General features: G+C 43.6%; 4 protein-coding genes across 4 annotated transcripts; 1 reads left to right on the top strand and 3 right to left on the bottom strand.

The window, feature by feature from the left end:
• Window positions 1-6,030: 6,030 nt before the first annotated feature.
• On the bottom strand, window positions 6,031-9,778 carry LOC310999245 (gamma-enolase-like; the record flags this gene model as incomplete). The annotated part of the gene is made up of 12 exons (XM_083989570.1): window positions 6,031-6,100; window positions 6,295-6,353; window positions 6,948-7,056; window positions 7,153-7,277; window positions 7,652-7,728; window positions 8,241-8,438; window positions 8,523-8,745; window positions 8,852-8,985; window positions 9,096-9,165; window positions 9,259-9,317; window positions 9,439-9,534; window positions 9,694-9,778. The coding sequence occupies 12 exons, from the start codon at window positions 9,776-9,778 to the stop codon at window positions 6,031-6,033; spliced, it is 1,305 nt and encodes a 434-aa protein (XP_083845696.1).
• A 1,749-nt stretch (window positions 9,779-11,527) lies between these two features.
• Window positions 11,528-17,272, bottom strand: mlf2 (myeloid leukemia factor 2). Its single transcript, XM_083988818.1, has 8 exons — window positions 16,964-17,272; window positions 15,565-15,673; window positions 15,442-15,477; window positions 14,387-14,440; window positions 14,156-14,284; window positions 13,678-13,837; window positions 13,359-13,574; window positions 11,528-12,098 (listed from the first exon to the last, which is right to left on the bottom strand). Exons 1-7 carry the CDS (start codon window positions 17,005-17,007, stop codon window positions 13,363-13,365), a joined length of 744 nt encoding a protein of 247 aa, XP_083844944.1. The 5' UTR covers window positions 17,008-17,272; the 3' UTR covers window positions 11,528-12,098; window positions 13,359-13,362.
• Window positions 17,273-18,037: 765 nt separating this feature from the next.
• On the top strand, window positions 18,038-21,562 carry cdc42l (cell division cycle 42, like). Its single transcript, XM_083990242.1, has 6 exons — window positions 18,038-18,098; window positions 19,966-20,070; window positions 20,243-20,315; window positions 20,431-20,540; window positions 20,969-21,166; window positions 21,268-21,562. The coding sequence occupies exons 2-6, from the start codon at window positions 19,966-19,968 to the stop codon at window positions 21,355-21,357; spliced, it is 576 nt and encodes a 191-aa protein (XP_083846368.1). The 5' UTR covers window positions 18,038-18,098; the 3' UTR covers window positions 21,358-21,562.
• A 1,999-nt stretch (window positions 21,563-23,561) lies between these two features.
• On the bottom strand, window positions 23,562-25,935 carry wnt4b (wingless-type MMTV integration site family, member 4b; the record flags this gene model as incomplete). The annotated part of the gene is made up of 8 exons (XM_083990576.1): window positions 25,824-25,935; window positions 25,323-25,476; window positions 25,047-25,131; window positions 24,792-24,923; window positions 24,325-24,467; window positions 24,107-24,247; window positions 23,834-23,996; window positions 23,562-23,731 (listed from the first exon to the last, which is right to left on the bottom strand). Exons 1-8 carry the CDS (start codon window positions 25,910-25,912, stop codon window positions 23,562-23,564), a joined length of 1,077 nt encoding a protein of 358 aa, XP_083846702.1. The 5' UTR covers window positions 25,913-25,935.
• Window positions 25,936-27,731: the final 1,796 nt, after the last annotated feature.

Below are 27,731 nucleotides of genomic sequence, written 5' to 3'. Positions count from 1 at the left end.
CTGCAAAGCCCAAAGTCCATGGAAAGGGGAAAATATGGAAAGGGGAGGAGGGGAGGGGGGGCATAGAGTGTTAAAACAGGGTACAACCAGAGGAGTGTATGCAGAGAGAAACGATTGATTGCAGAGACGATAGAGATAATACAAGCCAAAAGAAAGTCAAGTTCATGTCAGTGAGGGTAGAGCGTTGCAAGGGCAACAACAAGTGGAGAATAAAAAGGAGAGGGAGGTGAAATGAGGAGCAGGGCACAGAGAGGAGGGAGGCATTGTGAGCAGAGGGAGGAATCAAGTATAAACATGGAATCAGCCTTTTTAGACCACATTACTGCATCTCACAACCAAATAAATAATTTACATCTTAGTCACCCTGGCTGTTATGAAATATTATCACAGGCTGAACTAATTATGATGTAGTCGCTCTGCCAAATGTGCTACACACAAGAATTAGGCAGGTACACAAATCCACACTGACATCACTGTCAAAAAAAGAACAAGAGACATAGGCCTTGCTCATACCGATTCTTTGTGTGTCCGTGTTTTCATTATTTCTTCTTTATAACGTCCATTTTACAACACAAGCCATTGCAGGGACTGAACTGGTTCCTGTTGCTTTACTGACTGGGATGTGTGTTACACCATGAGAGCTACCACAACCTGTAAAGAAGCATAAACAAAGAATTTATTATTCAGTCTTCATCTGCAGGGAAACCCCACAGACAGACCTACGACCATTTGCTAAAAAAAAACATTAGTTCATGCGAGGATGTGGTGAACAATATCGTTTGGCATCTGCGCTGTGGAGTGTGGAAACAGTGAAAACATCTGAGTTTACAACAGCAAAAGACACAAACAACATTTAAATTCCCAGCATGCTTCACACTGTATCGGCACAACTGCTTTTCACTGCGCTCAAAGCAGTCTCCTCTCTGCCTTCTGTTTTCAACACAGCAGCCAAAACCTACAGGCACAGTAGTTTAACCCACTCGCTCTAACAAGAATGCACTGGTTTTCGGTTGTACAAGCATAACTGGGAGCTACCACATGCTGAAACACAGATAATAGATGGAGAGCAGAGAAGGTGTGGACTGGTAACACTGGTGCATTTGGATGGCAGCCTGCAGAAGACAGACAACTCCAGCAAACATCTTGGGAATATGGGGGCCACACCCCCCCTCCCATCCTCCAGCCTTCCTCCGCCTCCTCCTCCTCCTCCTCCTCCCACCTTCACCACAACAGCCCTAACCAACAGCCACTTGTGGTTAACCCACATGACCTGCTTATGGCCAGCAGAATCATGCTTATTTACCCATCCAGCCAAGCCGGGCAGCCATTAAGGCAACATACAACGTCAAGATGCTTTATCCATCTGGGTGGTGCCTGACAACATAGGTGGACTACTTTGCGAAGGCCTTGTCTGATCCATTCATTCATGTACCACTATGATGAAAAAAAAATGTCTCATGTATATTGAATGAGGATATAAATAGTGCACACCGCTGTTTGAGGAAGAGAGAGAAGAAAAAAAAAAAGATATATTTGGCTGAACAGTTAGCATGGCTAATGGAAGTGCACACTGCTGTGTAGCCGGTAAATACGTGTGTATGTGTGAGTTGATTAAGCAAGTAAGCTCCTGTAAATCCTGTAGCTGCTCCACTACACATGGCTATGCATTAATTATTAGTGCATGCTGCAGTGACCGATTCAGTCGTAAAAGAGTACAATTTATCAGTCACAATCACTGCACACACTTCATATGCACAGTCCAGGAAGATGGCACCTACACTCCCAGGCAATGCAGTGCATGTACAGTCACCCCCTAATTAACATAGAGATGACTAAGTTGAGTAGAAAACACAGTCAGTGTGCCCAGTGGGCTTCTGTGTGTACACAATGCATCTCAGTTACAGGTGGCATCTAGTGGCCCGTCTGTGGTCCACTGGCAGGTTCTTGACCATGGTCAGTAAACAACTGGGGCACAAACCCAACACTAATACTCATCAGCAGCATTAATATCACTAGTCTCTCTGCCATGCTCAGAAACACACACACACATACACGCTTGCACGAGCACAAGCACACACATACACACTCACACATAATCACACACACAGCACATGCATTATCAACAAATTGACCACTGCATGTGATGCAAAGCAGCAGCATGCAGTTTGCTCTGCTTACATCACCAGCGAGCGAGCGAGCACTGCAACGACTCTTTCTTCTTTTCTTTTCCTTCCTCTGCGAAATGTTATTGATACACATGCAGGCAGGCAGGCAGGCAGGCGGAGAGAGGAGAGCTCAGACCCGGCCGAGAGCTTTTTTGCTGCACAGCCTCGGGAACACAGTCCACCACCTCTATACGACGGAGGGAGTCGTACTCAGCTGCACATACATGTTCACAATCAGAATGGATGCCTGTGCAGTGTCCTGTCTACCTCTCTCTCTCCCCCTCTCTCTCTTTCTCTCTCTCTCCAGACGCCGCACATCTTAAGAGAAAAGATGATATGGGAATGGCGAATCATGGCATTTCGCACCGGCTCTTCCCTTTTCCCCCTTCTCCTCCTCGCAGGAATGTGGCTGCGCGTCGTGCACTCTTGTTACCATTAATTCACCACCGGGACACACACACACATTTTTTTTTTTTTTTTTTTTACCATAACGCAAAAGGAGTATGATGATAATTAACGCACAAAGGAGAGAAAAAAAGGAAGAAAAAATGGGAGGGAGAGCACAAACGTGGCCAGCAGGAATAGCTCCCAAAAAAAAAAAAAAAAAAAATGCAGTGTATAAGCATCCATTTTTAACCCCCTTCTCCTTACCTATAATATCCAGCGATGCGTGCTCTCACTCTCACTCCCCCTTTTCCTTTCTCTCCCTCTGTTTTGTCGCTTTATGTTGCGCGCTGACACGCACACCTCAGAGCCCAGGCGTCTGTCAACAGAAGCTTGTGCTGGCTCATATTGCAACGAGCTCCGATCATAACAATAATGCAGAAGAAAACCTCTTTCTATTCGTTGCAGGAGGAAAAAAACAGGGGTGCCAACTGAAGACTGTACAAATTGATGCGTACCCTCGCCTCTTCCCCACCCCCTTTCGCCCCCCTTTTTCTTTTTTCCTTTTTTTTGCCCCCCACCCCCTCTCCCACCCTACCTACTCCCCCTCTTCCTCTAAGACGACTTGCACTTTTTTATATATTTATATATGTGTGTATACACCCCTCTCCGGTCTTACAGTCACAATTTTTTAGCGGAGGGGTGAGCCCGGAGAGAAGGATGCACGTCGGGTGAGAGAAAGGGAGAGAGAGGAGGGCGTGATTTGCATAAGGAGAGAGAGGGAGAGAGAGAGAGGCTAAAGGAGGAGGAGGAGGAGGAGAAGGAGGGAGTAGTGAGGCAGGGAGAAGGAGGAAGAGAGGCGCAGAGAGAGGGCCAAAACTCTGAAGAGGGAGGGGATCAAGAGGGAGGGTCTCTCTCTCTCTGTTGCCTAGTCCCTCCAGAGTCACCTTTACTGTATGGAAAGCCTCTGCTTCAGACTGAATATCTGTCTTTATCTCGCGATGAACCCCGAGGAGCCACACACACGTCCGATGGCTCTTTGTTCTTGAACACGGGCTGGTGGTACTGGAGTGAAACCACACACATATTTGATTATAGCAGCACTTTAATGACAGAGTGTCAGCGACCTAACAAAGAAAGCTCCCAACTCGTTTTGGAATAATTAAACAATTAACAAAGGGGGCAATTATAACGGTGTCCTCCTGTTGTTTCAGGTCTGTCCAGCAGCTCCTGTCTGTCTCTGTCTGTCTGTCTGTCTCTGCCTGACTGGGAAAAGCTTGCAGCCGTGTGTCCAGTCAAGCGGCTCTGCAGACCTCCTCCTCCTCCTCCTCCTCCCCCCCCCCCCCCCCCTCTCTCTCTCTCTCTCTCTCTCTCTCTCTCTCTCTCTCTCTCTCTCTCTCCCCTTCACGCAGCCCCCTGTCCCGTCTCCTATTGTGTGGTAACCATGGCAACCTGGCCGGAGACTGTCGACTCGTGCGCCTGCGCGGCTCCAGCCTTCCTTCATCGTCCTCATCATCCTCATCCTCATCCCCACTAACACAAGGCAGCAGCAGCAGCAGCAGCAGCCGCGGCTCAGACAGGAACTCAGCCCAGCTCCCTCTGCTGCACAGTCTGTGTTACAACACTGCACGAGCCGCTGCTGCTGCTGCTGCTGCTGCTGCTGCTGCCTGGTGTAGGCTACCAAGGCCAGAGGCTGGCAGCGAGCACCTTGCCCAGGGACTGCAGTTGAAAACCAGCAGCATCTATAGTAATGTCAACTAATGTGCACTGTCCATGTGAAAATAAACAAATAAAGGTAAAAGTAAAATAAAATACAGTATGTATTCAGCAGGTAGATATGTGTGTCAGTCTAAAATGTCTATGATTGGGATGTCTTTACACATTATGCATATCCAAATGGATTATTATTGATTACATTACTGATTTCATAGATGCATTTATCCTCTTTTACCATTTAATGTCCTCATGCTGGGTATCTGAGTCAACCTGGTATTATAGTACAACTATAAGAGATTCCTCTGTTTTCTACTGTGTTTACTCTCTTTAATCCTGAATACTACGTTTTTGTCATCTATATGTTGAATATTTTATTTTTAGTAGCCTATTACAAATTGCAATTTTTTGACTGTTGCCCCTTAGTTGTCTTGTGCTGCTTTTCTTTGTCACTTTACTTTTCAGTGTCCACTCTGAGGTGTGAGAAATAAAATCCAGTAACACATGGGATTCGTTTATAAACATATATTGTTTCTATGTAAATGGATTGAGTGGCAATACTAGTACTAGTATTGATGATGATGGTGGTGGTGGTGGCGGCTACTGTTTGTGATCGTCAGCTGATTATTTGTCTTATAGGTTGTGATTGTGTTTGTTGACAAACACCTGCACCATAGACTGCCCCCAGCTGATAATATAGACACAGGCCTAATGCAATGCTAATATATTTTTAGTATATTACTATAATACTCATTTTATATAATGAAACATACTTGGTGATTACTATTGCTTTAGTCAGCGGCATGCATGAACTACAAAAGCTAATTCCTGAAGGATGCCTTCCTGCTGAATCAATGTGGGATGTTCAAACCAGTTCTGCAGGATTCTTCTTCAGCGTTGGAGTTATGCAGGAAAATGATCACTATAAATCCTGTAGGATAATAAGACTGCAGACTCAAAATGAGGTTGAGTTTGTTCTGCAGGATTCCTGTAGGATGAGACTTTTGGGAACGATGTCCAACACCTACTGTGACATCAATATTTAGCGTGTAGCCAGAAGTGCAACATGCCTGAATGCTTCTTCTTCTTCTTAGAGTGCTGCACCCTTCTGCGCTGCACAAGTGCTTTTCTGCTTTTCATCCATGTTTGATTCAGTCATAATTTACCCCTTGAACAAGAGAGGAGATAGACGACAGAACAAATGCACAAAGAGCTTTGGTTTGAGTTGACATGTATCCGTGTCTTTATTGAGCTTAACCTCAGACAGACAAAGTAACAGACACAATTTTGTAGCAAGCTGCTTTGTGTTCACATCAGAAACAACATGAGGAACAGGAGGAAGAGGAAATAACAGGGCACAGGAGATCAAAACATTTCAGCAGAGAGTCGAGATGAGACGGTCAGAGGGACCAGGAGAGAGAGAAAGCAAGAAGTGCAACGGGGGAACTGTGTGAGACTGTGCTGCTGAGAGGTGAAACACTGAATATTTTCCACCAGGCTTTGTTCAAGATTGGCAGCAACTGGCTGTGGTCAATAAAGTCAATCACTTGCTGAAGCCTCAGGTCAATATAGTGTAACGACTCTGCATTATCTATGTGTTTAAGTTACTTGAAAACTAATTAGTCTTTAACGTGTCTTAGTGTGTTTAGAGCTTTGCTGAAACAGATGAGTCATTATCTCATTACTGTGTAAAGGCCTGCCAGGGAAAATGTAACTTGGTGTATATGTATTCTGCCTTCTTGTGCGTCACTGCCTTCAGCACTGGTGCTCAAAGGGCACTAGGGTTGCGGAAGTTGTGCCCAGCATAGCGGGCCTGGTCACCCAGCTCTTCCTCGATCCTGAGAGGAAGAGGAGGCGATGAAGAAAAGGGAGAGGAAATGCAGAGCAGGCAGATGAATGTGAAATAGGACAACAGCAGGTGAAGAATGAAGGAAAAAGAAGAGACAGGCAGACATATAAGAGCACAAGCGCTACAAGTTTTTCTATACATATATGGAAATACACATATACAATAAAAGTTAGAAATTCCCACCTCATGAGCTGGTTGTACTTGGCCAGACGTTCTGACCGACAGGGAGCGCCAGTCTTGATCTGAGGGGAGACAAAAATACCAACAATCACAGAGGGATAGAGATACAGCTGCACACATCATTAATAATACATGGTATTTGGACAGAAAATCAACCGTTATTTCCACTATTTAATAATCTATTGATAGCTTCTTTGGTAAACTGCCTAGTCCAAATGTTAAAGAAAAATGACAACTATCCCCCAGACTCTATTTAAGTTTTTCCCCTTATTTAGTTTAGAATACAATGATTTGTGGACTCATAAGTCAGTTTATAATGTCAGGACTACAAACAGCTCAGTAATAAAGTACATTGTTATTTAGTAATGTTGGCCTTCCACTTCCTATTATTATATTACTTTACCCTTGAGCTGCTATTCCACTGCTACACAATGTATTATTGTCGTTATTGGCTTTTTTCCAAACTACTATTGCACTGTGATGTTGCTGTATTTGTACTGTCTCATTTATGCAGTGGAAAATGTATGTAAGGTGTAATGAATAGACACAGATTAATGCTGTGTGTGTGTGTGTGTGTGTGTGTGTGTGTGTGTGTGTGTGTGTGTGTGTGTGTGTGTGTGTGTGTGTGTGTGTGTGTGTGTGTGTGTGTGTGTTACCTGTCCAGTGCAGAGGCCGACCACCAGGTCAGCTATAAAAGTGTCCTCTGTTTCTCCTGAGCGGTGGCTCACCATCACACCCCAGCCGTTCTCCTGCGCCAGCTTACACCTGACAGACGAGGAGGAGGGAGGAGCAGTGTATTTACAAGTCCAGATAAGATGTAGGCAAGTGCATTCACCACATGAAGACACAATTCCGACTCACGCCTTGATGGCCTCGGTCACAGAGCCAATCTGGTTGACTTTAAGCAGCAGGCAGTTGCAGGACTTTTCATCCACGGCTCGTTGTATCCTCCGTGGGTTAGTGACTGTCAGATCATCTCCAACCACCTGCAAATTCGCACACACAAACACACAGTAATGACACATTCAAGTGTTTTGTTTTTTTTTACTCACAGGAACAGCACTATTTCAATCTTATACATGAACCTAAGCCTGCATTACAAGTACAGGGCATTGGGGCTCTGTGACACGGCCATTTACCGGACCAAGGAGAGTCAATACGGTGTTGAATTTCATTACAGACATTGCAGAATCCACCATTTTGAAGTCATGAGAAACTACAAATCAGGATATCTTAACTTCTGCAGCATCGATCTGGACCAATTTTAGTGATGGAAATGCAGTTATCCGCTGAGCTGCGGGGTTACCTCTATAAGGACCAGATGATTTACAGATAGCAAATCCACGATATGATAACTTACCTGGATGCCCACTGAGGCTGTGAACTGTGACCAGGCAGGCCAGTCGTCTTGGTCGAAGGGATCCTCAATAGACACGACTGAAGGAGGAACAAATTTGTGAAATTATGGTTTGCTCTCAAAAACCCTCTCATTTTCCTCCCCCCTCACTCACCTAGAAAACTAGAAGGACTAAAGCACCAGTGACATTTCCTCCAAAGGTACTAATGGGGGTAATGTATTTAAATGAACTCACATTACACACTGGTGCACACAGGCACTTGCCCACACGAGCAGGAAGCACACCATTGACAGGGTAAAGAGCCACATCAGAGTCAGTCCCTGTTTGCCAAATGTGCACTGTAGCGCATAATTAAAACCTCTTAAGCAGACCCAAGTGTCAGGAGCAGAGAGCAAAGCTGTGGAGACCTCCAGCTTTCTTTTCCCCCCTCTTGTCATCACCGTTTTCTCTGTCTCAACGGTGATGAAACAAGATGACAAATGTGGAAATATTGGAATTTTTTAAAAACTGAGAGCAGCTATTAACATTTACACTATATTATCCATGAGTCCTGAGGCCCTGGTTGCTTTTCTTACACATGACAATACAAACCTGGATAGGAGTTAATGAAGCCCTGGTAGATGCTGGCCAGCTCGTCAGCACTGATGTTGCGTGCAGCGTTGGGCGGAGACTTGAAGTCCAGGTCGTACTTTCCCTCAATGAAAAACTCTGAAGCAGCGACGTCCATCCCTATCACCACTTTGTCTGTGAAGCCCGCCTTCTCTATGGCCGTCTTGATCAGCTCCAGGGCTTCACACAGAGAGACATGGGGATAAGTAGGAGAACACCTCAGGCTGTCAGGTTACAACAATGTCATGTAGTGGTTGTTCTTACCTTCACTGTTCTCCTGTATGTTTGGGGCAAACCCTCCCTCATCACCTACATTTGTAGCATCCTGACCGTACTTCTCCTTGATGACCCCTCTCAGCGTCTGGTACAGCTCAGCCCCCATACGCAAGGCATCACGGAAAGACTCCGCCCCAACAGGAAGTACCATGAATTCCTGCATAGCCAGTCTGTTACCAGCATGGGAGCCCCCGTTGATCACATTAAATGCCTGAGTGTGGGGCAGATAAAGGAGGAGAATATTTGTTGTCTTATATGTGGAAGAATTACATTTGTACACTGTTAAAAAAAGACATAAAAAAAAAAGCCTGACTCACAGGAACTGGTAGGACCAGGTCTCCATTTCCTGCAAGATCAGCAATGTGACGGTACAAGGGGACACCTTTCTCTGCTGCGCCAGCTTTGCATATTGCCAGTGATACTCCCAGAATAGAATTGGCCCCAAACTTAGCTGAGGGAAACATATATAGAGTCACACAGCACATGGATGCACTGGAGCGGAAACATGTCACATGACACATAATGTGCCATCGGTGCACATGAGATGTGAACAAGGCTTACATTTGTTGTCAGTGCCGTCCATTTCGATCATCATGTTGTCCAGCTTCTCCTGCTCCAACACACCGATTCCCTGAGACAAACAGACCAGATGTCGTCATTTGAATCTTTTGCTTTTCCTCCCAGTCTGCTCCAGATCTGAACCGGTGCTGTGCTTCCTACTCACCGACTGGACAAGGGCAGGCCCAAGGGTGTCATTAATGTGGCCTACAGCCTTGGTTACACCTGATAAAAGACAGATACAGTACAGACAGTCACAAAACCAGAGAACGCAAAAGATGAAACAGATGGCGGCAGGCAAAAAAAATAAAAAGAGAACATGAGGAGGATACGCTGAAGAGGTCACCTTTGCCCTTGTAGCGAGTCTTGTCTCCATCTCGGAGCTCCAGTGCCTCGTAGATGCCAGTGGATGCACCGCTGGGCACAGCAGCCCTGAACACACCTGGGAGACAAGAGGACGGAGGGTGAGGTACAAGCACAGGGGTGAGAGGTGGAGGAGGAGGCCAGAGGGGCGCAGAAGGAGAAGGCTGACTGGTTTAGATTTGACAATGTTCACATAACAAGTTTAACAATGCTTTTTTTTGTTGTTTTCTTTTTCAACCTTTGTTTGTGTGCAGATCTACTTCCACAGTGGGGTTTCCTCTGGAGTCCAGGATCTCCCTGGCAACAATATTCACTATCGACATCCTGTGGGGAGGAAAACGACAGAACCTTGTTCAACCATTTTCACTGCAATACACTGGTACACGCAATTACACGCTTGTTCATACAATTACACAATCATATTCATTTTCATTGGACTAGACCGAGCAACACAGTGTACAACGAGACAGATGCGTATGAAAATCCCCCCTAACATATAAAAGGCAAACGGCAAAAATACATTTTATTACAGCTAACACTGGAGTGCCTCAATAGCAGTCACAAGGACTTCACACTCTTTTCCTCTTCCTCCACTTGCACACAATCTGTGCTGATAGTGACGCAGCCTTAGGGATGGGAAGCTGTGGAAAAGATGCTCCCTGGGAACATGCTGGCACGCACACACACGCAGAAGGAAACATAAATCAAAAGCTAATAACGCATACCTATTTATGAATCTACTGTCAACCTGTTCCGGACCACGAGCCAGTTCAATTTCTCTGCTGTTTCAGTCAGTGACTGAGAATATGCATCGATGGAGAGATGAGACGGTGAGAAAATACAGAGCAGGGAGAGATGAGAAGAAGTGGGGGAGGTGGGGGAGGAGGAAGAGGAGGAGGGAGGCTTGGAATGATGAAGGGAATAAAGAAATAGATCAATCTTTTTAAACGTTACCTGCAGTATGTGTTGGAAAGCCTGGTGGAGAAAGTGAACGGATGTGGGCGAATGAGAGGGAGAGGTAGAGAGGGACGGGTGAAGGTGGGAGGAGAAGGGGTGAAAACGTATGACAAGCAGGGGGGGAGGGGAAGCATGTGAGTCACTGGGAGATGCAGAGAGGAGGGGAGGGAATGAAAACTGGAAAAAAAGGAGGCAAGAGCAACACAGCAGAATAGCAAGGGTTACATTTACTTATTTTGTTTTAGGGAGGATACAGGGGAAGATGTGCTGTGATTTGCACTGTAACCTCGCTCAGTTTCAACCTATGTAGTCAACACCGTCTTCTCGACTCCCTACCAGCCCTTTCATTTGTTTGTTTCTGCTTGCTGTGTGAACATCTGCTCATCCCCTGTCTAACAACAGTAACGCTCTTGACATGTGAGCAAATATTGTCCCAGCAAACAGCTAACATGACGAAGTAATTTGCGGGCTGCTCTCTCTGAAATCCTGGCAGCGCTGTTCCGCTCCTGAAAAGTAAAAGGGTTTGTTGTTAAAATGGAAACAAACGTCCATGCACTTCAGATGTGGCTGACAGGCAGGAGGTATCAAAACAAAGAGAAGACGATGAGGAGGATGCGTTTCGGTGAAAAGACAAGACATGCAAAACGAGCTGCCTTGTTGGGGGAACTTTAAGAGATCTAATGACGGGGATTAAAGCAGACAAGAAGACAGGTAGACAGGTGTGAGGAGCCGTACATACAGGCGGGGAGGGGGAGGGGGGGGGGGGGGGGGCTGCATTTAAAAATAGTCGTGGATGTAATTAAAGATACAGTGAGTACAGGAGGAGGCAGGGAGGGGGAGCCGGCTATGGGAGCGATTTGTCAAAAGAGAATGGGTTCGCATTGGCTCCACGTGTGTCCTCCATCTGGGCGTCACATGACCTGCAGACAGGGTGGCACAAGGAAGAGGAGACAAAGGTACAAATACATGCACATACAGTGAGGAGGGGTGGGGGGGAGTGGAGGGGATAAAAACGCATGGCCGGTTTGTGCGCTCAGAAGAACTACAGCATCATAGTAACAGATTTACACACTCGAAGAAGTGTCAACACATTTTTATGAAGGGGAAAGGCTTAAAAAGGAAGCACATTTACAGATTGAGCTGCATATATTCATGCGATCTCCAACACAACCACAACAGAGACATATTTTGCAATTATCTAACAATGTTTAATGAACTTTTTATTTAGTTAGATTAATTAGTTAACAGTATACAATTCAATTCACCGACACACTAGTGTCTTCACAAACATAAAATGGACTGTACAGCAGATGTACTGTATACTGTAGCACTTTAGTGCAGTGGGCAAAAACACGTCAAGTTTTGAGAATGAGTATATATAAAGTGAGTGTAGTTATACCCATGTTTACACAAGGGCTCCACTTTGTGTGTGTGTGTGTGTGTTTGTATGTAACAGTAGGAGCTGAACTGTTAATGTAACTATCAAGAGTGGGGGGGGTTTAATCGTGTGTGTGTATGTGTGGGTGTGTGTGTAACATGTTGTTTATGTATAGACAGTCCAGTCATATCAAACATTTACGACGGGCAGTTGTGACGATCGTCAACTTCCGTCTTCAGCGTGGTTCACAGCATCAGGGAAACGTTCCCTCGACTTCTTCCATCCGGTCGCCTTGTCAGGTGTGACACCTGCAGGAACAAACCACAGCAGATTATCAAAAAAAGAGAGGCAAACAGATCAACAGAGCTTTCACTGAAGTGAGGATTCCTGATATGAGCCATGGTTGACAAGCTGAAGTTAAGGTCCGACATCACATGTCATACAACAGCTAAGACGAAATTGCAATGGAAATGCTGTTAAAATTCTCATTTACACATTTCTGCACTGCAGTTTCACTAATGTCTACATATTCTACACACTAATACAATACACGGGTTATAATTAAAGGGGAACTACGCAAGTCTGGTCGCTTTTTCGCTGCTTTGCTAACCCTCTTCTTCCCACCTGGCCATGTGCATTTGTTTTCAAGACAATCCATGGAGCGGTGGATAACGTAATATCATATATGATCTTACGATGTGTGTATTTGTGTAGTCTTTCTTTCATAAACGAGAGATTACGGGTTACAGGGTGCGTTTGTGTCGTAGTGCCGCAGAGACGAGAGCTGGGACACCGGAACGGAGGCGCTTATCCTGCAAGGTTGGTTTTCAGTGACGAGTGCTAGGTGGAGAGCCTCCATTCTCCTTGTAACAAGTCATTCAACCATTACACACAAGCTGCTTAATGAAATAATAATTAATTTTTTTATAAAGTATATCTTTTGGGGATTTTTGCCTTTAATTGATGGTAAAGTTGAGAGAGACAGGAAATGGGGAGGCAGAGAGAGGGGGAATGACATGCAGCAAAGGGCCACCTGAGTCAGGATTCAATCCAGGACTGTAGCCTCTACCCACTGAGCTAAACAGCGCCCCATAATAATTTAAATTTAATAAAAAGGTAAGAATCTTGCATATTTCCTCTTTAAAAGGTGTTCAGAAATAGCCGTTTGTCCTGTGTGTCACGCCTCCTTCTACGAGTTTACCCGAGTAAGGAAAACTAATTTGATTGGTCGTTATCGAGCGAGAGGGATATTGAATGTTTGAGGCGAGACCGAGCTCGGTGTGTGTGTGTCTCAGACGTTTGATTGACGGATGACGGATCCAATATCAGTGGCTGATGAATCGTGAGAAGCGTGATGCATAATTCGTGTGCCTGTATTATCCAATGCGAAGAAAAAATACCACACTTTCATCCCGGATTTACTCGAAAATAGAATTTTGCACAAACTTTGGCCTACATCGTCTGAGAGATGAGTTATTACACTAATTTTATGACCCATAGTGGAATCAAATTCATTTTTCTTTTCTGTACACCTTTAAGCGCACCTTGGCCTACACGACCTCTCTTACCTTCTCACCAGTCGTAACGGGGGCGGGTCTGGGGCTGGCGGTGTCGTGGGGACTCGTGCCGATGACCTGGTGGCGGCGGCGTTGAGCTAGGAGGGGCGGGGAGAGCCAGCTGCTGGCCTCCTGCCCGTCGATCCCGGCCGTAGTCAATCCCTCGGGCGCTTGGGGGAGCATATCTTCCTCCACCCCTCCACTCCTCATCGAACGCTGCAGCGTCAGCTAGCAGGAATAAGATGAGTTAGTATGAAATGTAACACCAAACTATTGAAACGCTGATGGGAACAGCTGAAACTTTCTTATCTTTTGCAGCCAAATGACTCACTCTCATCAAGATTAATGAAGTCGTTTCGTTCCTCGCGGTCTCCTGTGCGGCGATTTCGTGAACGCTCCATTATGTGTGCACGATCCCCGATGTGGTGGCCAATGGCGAGACGCTCGAAGCCGCTCTCACTGTCCCTCATTGACTGTCGCGTCTCACGGACCTGTGGTGAAAAGTGACAGGCAAACTCAGTTTACTAAAACAAACAGGATGCTCTGCCCTCTGCATGAACTCAGTCTGACATGTTTGTATGACAACCATGATATTTATACTGTACATGACGTGTTTATTGTCACTACAAGTACTGATCATTTAATGTGTTAATGAGGCCAGAAAACCAAAGTCATGCCTGGACTAACAAAGCGTGAAGACCCCAAGGAATTGGGTAAAATAATCAGGTCTACTTGGAATGCACTAACAAGCGCTCCCGACCTGCGCTGTTAGCATTTTAACTACTATGAGCTATTTAAGTCCTTCTCACCCCTCCAGGGCCTGTTCTCGTTGCACTGGTCTGCTGATAAACTTTTGGAGCCCCTATGTCTGACGAGGAGTAGGAGATCACTGTTGAGGAGGAAAACGTTTGACAGTTCGGTGAACCTGAAACTCTTTCCTAGAGAGAAATAAAATAAAAAGAAGAGGGTAAGATGGATTGGTGTTCAGATGGTTCAGTCATCGGGGTAATTAGTTTGTTTTGTTGACAGAACTCACTCACCATGTTCTCCATCATTTCTCCCATCATGCCAAACATGTCCATGAATCCGCCGCCCTGAAAACAAATGGTGATTTGATGAAACACCCAGAACAAACTGTGAGGTACACCTCAATAATTCTCATGTAATGTAATCTCAGTCCTCACTGACAAAACAAACAATAAGCCTTCAGTAAATAAGGTAAGAAAAGTAAATATAGATCATATACTTCACCTTAAATCAATGTCTACATTGGTGTAACTGATAAGTTCAGGAGAAACTAACCGTAATTAAAGGGATGTTTCAACATTTTGGCAATTTCACTTATTGCCATAATCCCTCTAGTTTTAGGAGTAGGTTCATTATCTTTAATTGTCGGTGCGAGCTGTTTTTAGAACAGCGGGGCGGAGATGTGAGCTGCTCAGCTAACTAAAGCTGAGCAGCTCTCTCATCAAACTAAATACACAATCAAACAACTCCAAAACACTCTTGTGGACAAGTTGTGACCTGCACATTCACCACGCTATAAAATAATAACGTATAATTATGTAACATTACGACACATGAAGCAAATACTCAGAACTACTTTCAAGTCACTCTGCTGAGCAGCCGTGTCTAAAATGTAGTTCCGGCTACGCATTTGCCTCGAAAACAATTCTGTCTTGTAATGTTACATTATTATTTCTGAGCGTGGTGAATGTGCGGATCACAACTTCTCCACAAGAGTATTTTGGAGTTGTTGGATTGTGTATTTGATGAGTTTGGTGAGGGAAAGGCGGAGCTCACGTCTCTGCCCCGCCGATCTAAAAACAGCTTGCACTGACAGCAAAAGGTAATGAACCTACCCCTAAGACTATAGGGATTATGGCAATAGGCGAATTTGCCAAAATGTTAAACTATCCCTTTAAACTTATTTGTGCTATAAGAACGAAACTAAACTTGCTCGAAGTTTGTCTCTGTATTGCACTTAGAAATCCTGAATATCTGTAAAATGCTTTTCAAAAATAAGACTGGACTTTCTGCAGTTTAGTTCTGCAGAAAGTCTTTTCAGTAGGAGGTTAAAGACGTAACTACTCACCATTCCCATCATGCCAAAGGGGGTCAGTGGACCAGCCTAGAAGAACGTGTGCAGGAATTGTAAAATCATTAATATATGACAGACAATAAAACATAAATGAACTAAACTGGACAAGAATGTTACCTGTCTACGTGGTGCACGGGGCGGCTGGATCTGGGGGACGAGAGCAAAAGGGTCCATCCCAAACGGTGCAAACAGGCTCATCTGCTGCCTGTGAGCTGCAAATGGATCCCTGGAAGAAATCAGAAACATCAATGACTTTGTTTTGTGTGTGTGTGTGTGTGTGTGTGTGTGTGTGTGTGTGTGTGTGTGTGTGTGTGTGTGTGTGTGTGTGTGTGTGTGTGTGTGTGTGTGTGTGTGTGTGTGTGTGTGAACTGACTGTGACCGTATCTGGGTTGGCTACCCAACTATGCTAGGTCAAGGAAAGCTGAGAATGATACAGGAAGGAAACCATGTCAAATTTATCAAGGATAGGATGTGACAGATTATCTGGACAAGTGGTCTCTCAACATCCTCTTTCCTGTAAGCCCAGTTTCAGGCCCCAAGGTCTCAGAGAGCAGCCCAGTAATAAATACATTACCATGCCATTATTTAATTTTGAACATGGGATACTCACTTTATTGTTTTGTTTTCACAAACATGGCAGAGATTTCTAAATGACTAAATGACATTTAAAAGGAGGTTGCACAGAATTAAGAAACCATTAGAAATCCTCTCTAATACACTGTGCTTTTTTTTTTTAGCTACCCTTTATCACTTTCCTTTCATGGTGACAAATACCAATAGATCCTTGATAGTGCTGAAATAATTAGTCAATGAACTTATTAGCTAGCCGACAATTACCACACTTGTCCTTATTTTATGTTCTTAATTGAATTGTTTGTTCAAAAATGCCAAATACTTTAAAATATATACCCCCTTAAACTGAGTGGAAGTGAACCAGATGATTAGCTGGTGTGATTTTAAAGGTTAGCTGTGGCTACACTTTATGTTGACTATATTTAGATTGAATCTACTTTGTATGAAATAAACAGTTTAATAAAAACAATTCCGGGCATTCTTTTTGGGGGGGTTGTAGGGTAATCTACAGGAATTTTCACTGTCATGCATTTCCCAAGTGGAGGTAATGCACTAATGTAAATATGCTGCAGCTATTCTGGAGAACACCAGCAACCTGTCTTTAATTAAGTCTGACAAAGCTTTAACGTGGCTACAACTAACGAGATGGGAGCTGCAACATTATTTGTGAAACACCAGGAAGCCAGGCGAGTGTTGAATTGATCATTTGATACTTAAAACTACTCGATGAGCGAAAAGCTGCTGAGCACTGACAGTTTTTTTTTGTTATTGTCTATCCAATATGGTGGACCACCGTAGGCCCAGAGAGCTGGCTGGAGTAACGTAAGGTACCTGCTTCAAGCCACCGCTGCAGAAATATCATTATTCCTGCCAAGATATCCGTTTGGTAGAGCACACAGAGAGGAGATGGTTGAAGTAAAATGTATTAAATGTCAGTACTTACATCATGTAGGGGTCGTCGTCAACGTCATTCAAGAACCGAAACATGCTAGGTGGTTTAACTCAGCTGGCTGATTGTAGCCAGCTAGCTAGGTAAACAGTCGTGTTTTCAAGGATGAAACAGAAAAACGGATTTAAAACTCTGGCCAGGCTGAAATGGCGGACCTTTGACGAGCTCCTTCACGAAAACACTAAATGCCCCCCGCTGTTAACCAAAGCGACAGTCCGTTCAGAGTCACAGTAGATAGTAAATTCCAGAAACCTGGACCAAACATGAAAACGGAAGTCAGTCCTCTGACAAAGAGAAGTAACACTGCTGTCAAGTTAGCATCGGAGCTAACGACCGTGACTTCCTGTCACTTTGTGTTTCAAAATAAAGTACTGTATATCCTGTGAGGTTTTCAAAACAATATTCTATCATAATGTCATGATTTATGAACCCCAAATTATATATTATATTATATTATATTATATTATATTATATTATATTATATTATATTATTTCTGTTGTTTTTCATTTTTATTTATTCTGTGGCTTAAACCCTATAACCCCTACTTGTGCTAGTGTTTTCGCTCTTAGTCTAGGTTAAGTCAGTTTATACACATACACACAAATTGACACACTCAGGCATACATGTACAAATTATTGAATCTGGTGACCTTTTTTTTTCCAGTTTTGTCTTATCATGACGACTATAACTGACAGAAGATGTTGATGTCATGGTCATAGAATCAGGATTTTATGTTACAGGGAGTTACTGTAACATGTTGTCTCACTGTACTGGCCACTGTACCAGTCACTGTCCTTGTCCCATTGTCTGACAACAGACAAGTGTCTGTATGTATTAAAATACTGTATGGCCTATGTGGTTAGTCAGTTTATTCATCGATAGATAGATAGATAGATAGATAGATAGATAGATAGATAGATAGATAGATAGATAGATAGATAGATAGATAGATAGATAGATAGATAGATAGATAGATAGATAGATAGATAGATCGTTTTCTGTCCAGCAGGGGGCGGTGTTTCTGTTCTCCAGCCGGGACTGACGCTCGTCTTGTCCGCGGCTGCGCTCACAGTAATCCGACCCTCAAACCCGGATGTAACCAACGCCTAACCTGCCTGAAGAAAAACGGTGAGTACAGTTAGAAAAAAATACCCAAATGAACTAATTCTGCTTAATTAGAGTAGGGGACACGCGCCGCAGAGTGTGCAGGACAGTGTATAGTTTCTACAGAGAGGAAGCGCTCGTTTACCGGATTAATAAATCGGTGTTAAAGTGGTAAAGTCAGCAGAGCTTGATTTGTCAGAGTTGGCTCTGAGGTCTGGTTGATGAAGTTGTCATAACTGTCACCGCTAGTTGTTCAGAGATCAGTTTCTGCTGTCTGTCGATACAGGTTAAGCTGGAGTTGAACCGTGTGTTTTAAGTTTTTAATAATCAAAGTAACTGGGACATGAATCTTGACAGACACCGTGACACGTTATCAATATGACACATGAGCCACTTTATAATAACCCCGGCGGCCAGGCTCAGTGTTCACTGGCCACTCTTACAGCCTCTCACTTTTTCAGTCTTTTTTCCCCTCAAAGTCACTTTATCTGATGAGCTGTTTATTCAGCGGAAGTGTTGGGGAGTAACCGTGATAAATGAAAATGACAGAGCGCAAATAGGCCGTGTTTTTTTCTCTCCCGTCTTTAACATCATTGGTATGTAACCTATGCGGAAGTGATTCTTTCTCATCAATAAACTTTTGCAGGCACATGTAATAACAGGCCTAGTGCGACTGATATCAAGACTGAACCTCCACTTTTCACTTTTTTTCCCTCCCACGTCTGTTCTTATTCCTCACTCACTGAGGATTCAGTAAAAAAAAAAACCCCACACACAAACACTTGATCTTCACTGCATCGTTTCTCTAGTCAGACAAAAACTCCCAAACTTTATTTAGTTCCACTTTCTCTCCAGTGTCCCAGATTGTTAACTTTATATCATTGTAAACTAAAGGAGCAAGAAAAAACAAGAAACTGGTGAACTCGCATTAAACTGGAAACCATGATGGAAATACATCTTGATTTCTGACATTTGTAAGAAATGCACAGTCATTGAAATGCAATGGATTTTAACAGGTTTTTCTTAATTACAACCACATAAATGAAAAATATATAATATATAATACACCAGGGCTCATGAATCAATATCTCTCTAGAACAGATTCAGCAAAAAAAAAAGAAAGAAGAAACTCTACCAGGCCTTTCATGAAGGTTTGATTTCCTGTAGGACTGCTGCATGAGACTACATTTGCTCTGGTTAGGCTAATTGGAACTAATAAAGGGAAGGACTGTACGCTCATAAGGTGTTACTGTATGTATGGTTAGATCGAGCTAAGTTATATCAGTAAAAGTATTTTGGTATTATTAGTAAACCCTATTTACTACTTATATATGTAGAGCTGTAGCTAACAACTATTGAAGGCAGTGTTTATCTCATTATATTTTCAGATTAATTATTTTTCTTTCAAAAGACTTTTAGAAATGTTTTTGTAGGATTTTTGACCTCGTCAGGTCTTGTTCTTTCTCTCCACCTGTCCAAAACCATGTGATGTTCAGGTCACTGTTAGAAGTTAAAACATGCAAATTCATTTCACAGTTACCTTTCTGCTTTAGGAAACAAAATAATCCTCATTATCAAAGTAATTGCAGATAAATATTATGCTGCTCACCTAATCAAAGCAGGGGAAAATTAAAGAAGTCTATTAAAGGAAAAGTACTACACCGCTTGAATAAATGTTGCACTGCTCAATTATTTTCTCATCAGTCTGTTGGTTTTATGTTTCCCTGCCTATTGATGTACGTGTGCATCTTCGTGTTGCATCACTTTGCTGCATCCGAGGCGGTGGGTGACGCTGCAAAGCATTTCAACTTCATGTGCGTTACTTCCTCTGTCTGATCTACTGTTTTTGCACGACACTCTGTGATGTTTCCTATTTTCTGTTTCCTTGTAGATGCAGACTATAAAATGTGTAGTTGTAGGAGACGGTGCGGTAGGAAAGACCTGCTTACTGATCTCCTACACAACCAACAAGTTCCCCTCAGAATATGTGCCTACGGTAAGAAAAATCAATACGGACTGAATCATGCTGAATAAAAGTGCTGTACGTGGTTAACAGAATCCCTTAGAGCCAGTTCCTTTTTAATATTTGCCTGTGATTCAAATACATTGTAAGCAGATGTGTTCTTGTTTTGTCTAATGTGTTTTTATTTTTGTTTGTGTGCTCAAAGGTTTTTGACAATTATGCAGTGACGGTGATGATCGGGGGAGAGCCCTATACACTTGGTCTTTTTGACACAGCAGGTAACACAAACGTCTTGGACAGTCTCTTTTTTTTTTATCTCTCTCTCATTTCTGTCAATGTGAAACTGATAGAAAAGCTTCCCTGTTCTTCCTGTCTCGTGGTCGTTGCTCTCAGGTCAGGAGGATTATGACAGGCTGCGTCCTCTCAGCTATCCACAGACAGACGTGTTCCTTGTATGTTTCTCTTCGGTCTCCCCCTCATCTTTTGAAAACGTCAAAGAGAAGGTCAGTTTTTTTTGTTTTGTTTTGTTTTTATCCATTTGTTCACTGGTTGAACTTATGCTGCCGCACATACTGTATGATACCATACTTATAGTAAAAAAAAAAGATAATTTTATGACATAGGAGAGTCTAATTAAAAAAAATCTTTAAATCACACCAAAGATTTCAAATTCAATATTTTTGAAAGACACATAATGCTGAAATTCAATAAAATTATCAGAATTGTGTAATTGTGTAAATCAGGATCCATCTGCTCAAAGATCAACAATATTACAGTACTTTTAGTACTTGGCAATTTTTTATATACCAGTATTTTCTGCAATAAACACATTTAGTTTAATAAAAAATATAAAGGATTGATACTCAGCCCTAGAGATGACAGTGAAAGAAGAAAATACTAATTTAATATATTTGTCTTTCTCGTTTTGCAGTGGGTCCCTGAGATCTCTCATCATTGCCCACGAACACCCTTCCTGTTAGTGGGCACACAGGTGGACTTGAGGGAAGACAGCAACACAGTGGAAAAGCTGGCAAAGAACAAACAGCGCCCCCTATATCCTGAGAGCGGAGAGAAGCTGGCACGAGAGCTCAAGGCTGTAAAATATGTGGAGTGCTCTGCTCTCACACAGGTATGGCACAAAGTTTCCCCAGGTGAAAAAAGCACATTTGTCATTACAGCTTCATTTCCCTCTGTGACACTTGTTTTCTCTCCTTTTCTTCTTCTTATCAGCGAGGTCTTAAGAATGTGTTTGACGAGGCCATCCTCGCAGCCTTGGAGCCTCCAGAGACCAAAACCAAGAGAAAGTGCGTCCTTCTATAGATGAACAACGACAACGAGAGAAGTAATGGTGTTAGAAAGTGTGTGGGGCGAATCAAAAAACATCGGAAAGATCAATGGCCTTTATGAAAAAAAAGGACGAAACAAAAGGGGAAGGGAGGTACAATGCCATTGAGACTTATTCTAATACACGTGTACACTGATTGTGCCTTCAAAATAAACTTTGAAAGATGCTGAGGCAGCAAAACTTCAGCGTGTAGTAAATGCAGTCAGTGTCACCTATCTCCTTTCCTGAAAGCTTTTAAAACTTGCAGTGTTCTCTCTACAGATATTCAGGTGGGGCGGGCCCCCCTGCCTGTCACTGTTGCTCCATTTTTAAAAAGAAAAGAAAGATCATTCATATAGTTGCCTTATGTCTCGCAATCACTTGGGGCTTTTAAACTCAGTGTAAGGAAATACAAACAGGGAAACACTTTAGTTACATTTAACATTAAGTTTTTAGAGAACTTTGTTTAGTACATTTAAAGGGGCAACTTAATGTTAAGTGGTACTTTATTTGCTTTCTTTTCTGGCGCTTTTGGATCGAACCATGAAAGCACAAGAGATGTATTATCACTCCAGACAAAGGTAGCTGTCTGAAATGACTTTCCTCCAACTCCCAGTGACGCTTGTGGGAGGCCAAGTGCATTTTCACCAAAGTCCCCTTTCAAGGCGACTTCTGAATTTCTATTTTATTCTCCTCTTGTGTATATTGTATTAATTCTGTGACTCTGTTTTGGGAAATTTTAGTTATTCATTTTGAAACTTGACTTTTTATTTTATCCAGATTTTTTATTGCTAGACTACCAACTTTTGAGTGATCGATAATATAACAAATTAAAGTTGTAATATTTTCGATAGATCTTAATCTTGATAGAGATTAAGATGATAACCTTTGCTAGTAGATTTCGGGGTGTTTGTAATCACAGGATATTTTTAATAAAAATGGTTTAATGATATGGAAAGTTGTCATTGTTATGTATGTTTGAGTGAAACCTGCCCGTAGAGCAAGTCAAACAGTGACTAGTTATGTTTACACCTGTGTTTTTGATGTCAGTACATTCTGTGTTGCTGTTTTTTGGCAAGTTTTACCTTTATTGGGTCAGACAGTTAAGAAATATTGGGAGAATGACACCGACTTGGTCAGGATTCAACCACTAGCTTAGGAGCAGACGATGCCCAAATGGGACGTGTCAGCCAGCCAATCACCCCCTTTGTACGTGTCCTTTTTTTTAAGGAAAGCCAGTCTGAATATTTTGAAACGTGCATTTGTTCACACCAGCATGTAGTCTTCTTCCTTTTCTCTGTCTTTTGGCAGTGCATCACAAGGTTACTCTTGTCTCTGTTGCAATTCACACTCACCGTATGGCCTTTTGCACTTGAAATGTATATATCAGACTGGGATCAGCTCTGAAGTGACACATTAACACCATCCTGGGTCTATGTAAATAAGTCAGCAGTAGATAAGTAGATGACTCATGTGCCTTTGTCAGAAGGGAAACACGTCTGACCAGTAAGAGACTCAAAAAGAGACACCTGCTGGATAAAAACTACTGTATTTATTAGATTTCTTGATCAAACCTAAAAGCACTGCTTGTGCAGTAATACACAGAAGAGATGGCAGTGAGGGACAAAACACAAGACAGACACTGATGTAAGTAGAAGTTATTTCTGTGATTTGAGGGGTCACTGCTGGAGGCTGAAGTGAAGATATACAAATAAATAAACCAGAATAGAGAAGAAGACATAAATAGAGTCAGCGTTTCAACGACCTGCTAGTCTATGATAACAACGCAAATAGTTTGCATAAGACAAAAACAGTGCTGCAATGTTTTTCTGTGTTAGTTCTGGTTAAGTTCAGCTTTAAAAGCTTTGTCAGTTCAATGTGATGCTGTGGAGTGTGAGTGTGTGTGTGTGTGTGTGTTTGGCACAGTCGGTGTCGCATAAGGTCACGAAAGGTGGAAGTGAATTTTGTTTGTACCTTACTCACTGTTGATGCTTTGTCATCGTTCTTAATTTGTGTGTGTGCTCTATTAACTCTAGCTTCACTGCCCCAAAATGAAAATTAGTTCAACTGCGGCTACTTTTGGCCAACGTGTACAACAGTTTGGTGTCTGCGTCGTCCTTCTTCCTTAGTCTTTGTGTTCCCAAGTGTCTGTCTGGTGGTTTGTGTGGGTCGGTTGTTATGGTCTTGTCTGGACGCCGTCTTACACTCTGCAGGTGTGAATAGTGACCGTGTTCTTGCACTGCTGGCAGCGGACCGAGCAGCACCAGGAGAACTTGCAGGAGCAGCGCTGCACCACCTCAGCCCGACCCGCTCTGTACCCCGGCCCGCAGCACACCAGCTCGCATCCATCCGGCGCCAGCCGAGAGGTTCCTGTGATGTGTTTTTAGAAGACAGAGCGGCATCACTTTCTGTCACGGATTCCATTGGTAAGTGTGTTTTACCTGGACGAGATGGTCCCGGCATTGATCTTACCGTTGCATCTCCTCCCAGCAGTCCCGGGGATACCGTTGTCAGGGTCGAGATGACAGAAATCTGGAGAAGGCGCAAGGTACAGAAGGTCTCTGGCAGCGGGGGGTTTGACCTGGGGGTCACGGGGGAGCAGGGCCGTCCTGGATCCTATACGAGTCAGACGGACCTGAGAGGAGCAGGATGTTTAAAGTCATTTTCAAAGTTTAAGGGGACGCTGTAGGGTTTCAGATCAAGAATCTGTGTTGAAAGAAACAAGCAGAAGATTAATTCAGATACCTCTGTGGCTCCATCGAAGCGTTCCTTGAGCACGACGCCCACGCGTCTGAATGGTGGCATGACCTTCCAGCAAGTCCTCAGCTCACAAGAGCCAGAGACGCCATGACATTTACACTCCACCTGCATGTTGTGAAGGATGGCCTGGGGATGACAGGATGGTGAATATAAGCTCAGAGGGTTGTCACTACATTCTCACCGATTTCCAGATTTTCACCGACCTTTCGGCCAGCCTCGTTGTTATGGAGATTCATAAGCGGTCGCCCTGCCGACAGCCCCTTGGCTCGTTCTGGTTCGTCTACAAATGTCTGGGAGAAAGCCACGCCATAGGACAGGTTGTCACTGCACCCAGACCACTGGAAACCTGTGGTAGTGGGACAGAAAAAAACAGCTGTGTGGAAAACCAAAGCCTTGGAAGTACTTCAGTTGATGTTTTCAAGTTTTAAAATGGATGACTGGTAAATGGAAAATCCACACTGGATCACATAAGGCGGAAACAACTGCTGCACTGCTGTCTGGTCAGTACGATTGCGGCACAGCTGTTTTGACAGCTGATGGAGATATCACCGACCACAGCGTGCTCGTAAGTGTTACCTGGCTAAGCTTCAACCAGCAGTGGTTTCATGCTCCGAGTGACTCAGCGTGGATTTGTCTCGTCACATTTTTATGCACCAGGATCCAAGCTCACCCTCGGGGCTGACCCCCCTGACCTTCCTGTCACAGCCACACCTCTCCAGCTCCCCGCGGGTACAGGCTCGGGTCACGGCCACCGCCACAGCTGCCGAGGACAAAGCATGCACAAAGGCCGCCTCACGAGTGCCTGGATCCAAAATAGAGCACGTGATGTGGAAATTCAGATTCTGAAGTGCGTGTGAGAGTCGTGAGATGTTAACATTTTTTCAGGCAGTAACCCTGCATGACACAAGTTCAGTACTGAGCGTACCTTGGTTCATGACTCTGCCAAATACATTGATCCCACGTGGGGTGGTGGAACAGTTCCAACGGCGATTCCTGAACTGGTGCTGGCACTGAGTTAGACAGACAGACAACAGACAGATGGGGGAGGGGGGGAAGGGGGGGCTGTTATGTGAAATGTAACAGCTCCAATGCACTGATAGTTACAGCAATATATCTGGAACTGCTGTTGGATATGAGACAAAAAAATAATCAGATATAATGACGCATTCAAGTCATGATCCCTGAGACTATTTGGCCATACCTCTTCTATGACCATCTCTGCTGCCTTGCGTACGGACTCCATGACCTCCCCCCGTGCCCTGCACACCCCCACCTGCCCTGGGGTCAGCCCCCTCAGCCGTGCACATGGGGCAGCACCGGACACAGGCCTGGAGCGAGGCAACCTCGCCAGGGAGCTGAGGTAGAAAAATGGGGAGTGGTATAGTGACTAGAGTTTATTTAGGGGGAAAAGGAAGATGTATAATTAAGCACAGGGAGGGAGAGAAAGAAGAAGAGGGGACAAAGAGGATGAAGAGGTAACAAGTTTGAGAGAGGACGGAAACAAGCGCAGGACCAGGCGAAGCAGACAGAGAAGACACAGCAAAGGCAAAGAGAAAGAAAAGAGAAAAGGTCACCAGGACTGAGACAAAGAAAGAGAGGGGAGCAACTGAAAGAGATTTAGAGACATGTCACCATCTTTTAAAAGTTATAGCATGACAAACAAACTCCCTCTTTCTCTTCCTCCCTCGCACGCTAGACTTACAGCCAGTTGGTTGCCATGGTGGGGTGGGTTGCCCATAGCAACAGGAGGAGGAGTGGTGCCGTGAGATTGACAGTGGAGACAGTTGGCATCAGACTGTCTGTCTGTCCGTCCGTCTCCGTGCGTCAGGCTGGGTGTAGGGACAGCACGCTGCCCGTCTCCACAGTGGAAGCGATCCGTCCGTCCGTCTGTGTGTGTGTGGTGTTGGTTTATGTGTCAGGTCCAGGGTCTGGGGAAGATCCCCTCATATCTGTCCAAACCACAAGTGAAAACATTAGTGACAAGTCCACTGCCGAAGCTGTTAATGATCCAATTCTTTAAGATAGTTTTGATCATCTTAAACTTAACAATAGATTACATAAAAAATACTTATTGAAACATCAGTGTTTATGTGAGTCTGCAAAAGTTACAATATAAAACATAACATTACCAAAACTGCACATTATTATTCCAAAATTAGATAAAATGTTGTAAATTCATGTTTGATTTAATGTCATAGTGATGGAAAAAGTTTTTTCTGATGCAATCCTGTGTCAAAATGTGCTTTCATCTTGTCAGAGTAACACTGATTCTTACCAGTTCATAGTCCTGTGATATCCAATTATTCTTCCCTTTTGTTTGACCTGAATTTTGTCCAAATTTTAATCAGCGCAGGCGTTCATCAGTTTCTTCTCTGGTGCTGTCAGTGACAGCAAAAGCATGCTCACAGGACAGGAGTGTTTTAGAAACTACAAGCAAAACTCATCCTCTTATAATTCAAAAATGAGTCCTCATCTCCAATTCAATCGGACGAATTAATGAAATCTACCGCCTCAAAAAAGACAAATCGTAAAGTCCAGAAGTGCTAATGAAAGCCTAATGACATTGTGTCCGCAGGTACTTGGTTCAGTCCCAGGAAAACAAACGTGTCCATTCCAGTTTGAAACAGCGAGAATGAGTGAGAGCAGTGAGATGGGAGTGATGGGTTATAAAGGAGGTAGAGAGTGAGGGTGGGAGAGAGAGGACAGGCATGATCCTGGGTGTGGAGTGATGCCGAGGGAGGAGGAGGCTTTGAATAAAGGATAATAGTTGTACGACGTAAGCATTTAGAGTGATTGTGTTTGTTTGGCATGAGACCTAAAATCTGAGCTTGTGCTGGAGACAGAAGACTGCAGTCTTCTAAATGATTATCACAAATGTGATAACGTGTCCCATTATTTCCTCATGTGTTTATGCATACTTATGTGTGTTTGCCCAAGTCCTTTAGCTACAGACCATCTCCACACAGTGAACACAAATTCCAGCCTTTTGTTTCTTCTTCTGAAACTTTCAAGTAGAAATATTGATCCATGACACATCCTGCAAAATGCTCACACCAAAAACAATGACAAAGCATTTTTGTTTCCGCGTACATGCATATGCATGTGAGAAAGTGTCTTACCTAATGTTTAATTTTCCCAAACTTTGTTGCTCATTTTACGAGTCCCCCCCTCCCCTCCCCTTCCACTATCTCCCCTGCATTTGCCCTCTCGTTCTCCCTCTCTCCCACTCCCTATATTGTCTTAGAAGAAGGGGTGACATTTAGACAAGGGGAAGAAAACACACTGCCGACAAATATTGGAACTGAGGCAAATAAATCACAAGATAGGAGGGGAAGGAGGGCACAGGGAGAAAGCTGATGGGTGTTACACTGGGGTTAGGAAGAAGTAGCAAAGAATAACAACGTAGGTTTGTGGAACATAAATTTGAGGGGAAAAGTGGAATGACATGATACAGTGTGTGGATTTAATGTTTGAGAAAAGACCCTAAAACACAACTAATTATTCATTCGTGCTATAGTGTAACATTGAGTAACAGTTTTCAACAGTTTACTATTGAATGATTTACTTATCTCTCCTTTTGTCTCTTGATTTGTGCAGCCAGCAATATATT

This window comes from Trachurus trachurus, assembly GCF_905171665.1.
Source record: "Trachurus trachurus genome assembly, chromosome: 16".
Taxonomy (NCBI): Eukaryota; Metazoa; Chordata; class Actinopteri; order Carangiformes; family Carangidae; genus Trachurus; species Trachurus trachurus.
The sequence above is the reverse complement of the archived record's forward strand: the minus strand, read 5'-3'. Positions and strand labels throughout refer to the sequence as shown.

What these genes read in the sequence shown, in the direction of transcription:
- mlf2 (XM_083988818.1), bottom strand. Translation starts at nt 17,007, where the DNA reads ATGTTTCGGTTCTTGAATGACGTTGACGACGACCCCTACATGAT. An exon ending in GAGAAATGATGGAGAACATG is followed by an intron (nt 14,285 to 14,386) that starts GTGAGTGAGTTC and finishes ATTTCTCTCTAG; the next exon opens with GAAAGAGTTTCAGGTTCACC. An exon ending in CGAGAACAGGCCCTGGAGGG is followed by an intron (nt 13,838 to 14,155) that starts GTGAGAAGGACT and finishes TTTTCACCACAG; the next exon opens with GTCCGTGAGACGCGACAGTC.
- cdc42l (XM_083990242.1), top strand. Translation starts at nt 19,966, where the DNA reads ATGCAGACTATAAAATGTGTAGTTGTAGGAGACGGTGCGGTAGGAAAG. An exon ending in CCTCAGAATATGTGCCTACG is followed by an intron (nt 20,071 to 20,242) that starts GTAAGAAAAATC and finishes GTGTGCTCAAAG; the next exon opens with GTTTTTGACAATTATGCAGT. An exon ending in TGGTCTTTTTGACACAGCAG is followed by an intron (nt 20,316 to 20,430) that starts GTAACACAAACG and finishes CGTTGCTCTCAG; the next exon opens with GTCAGGAGGATTATGACAGG.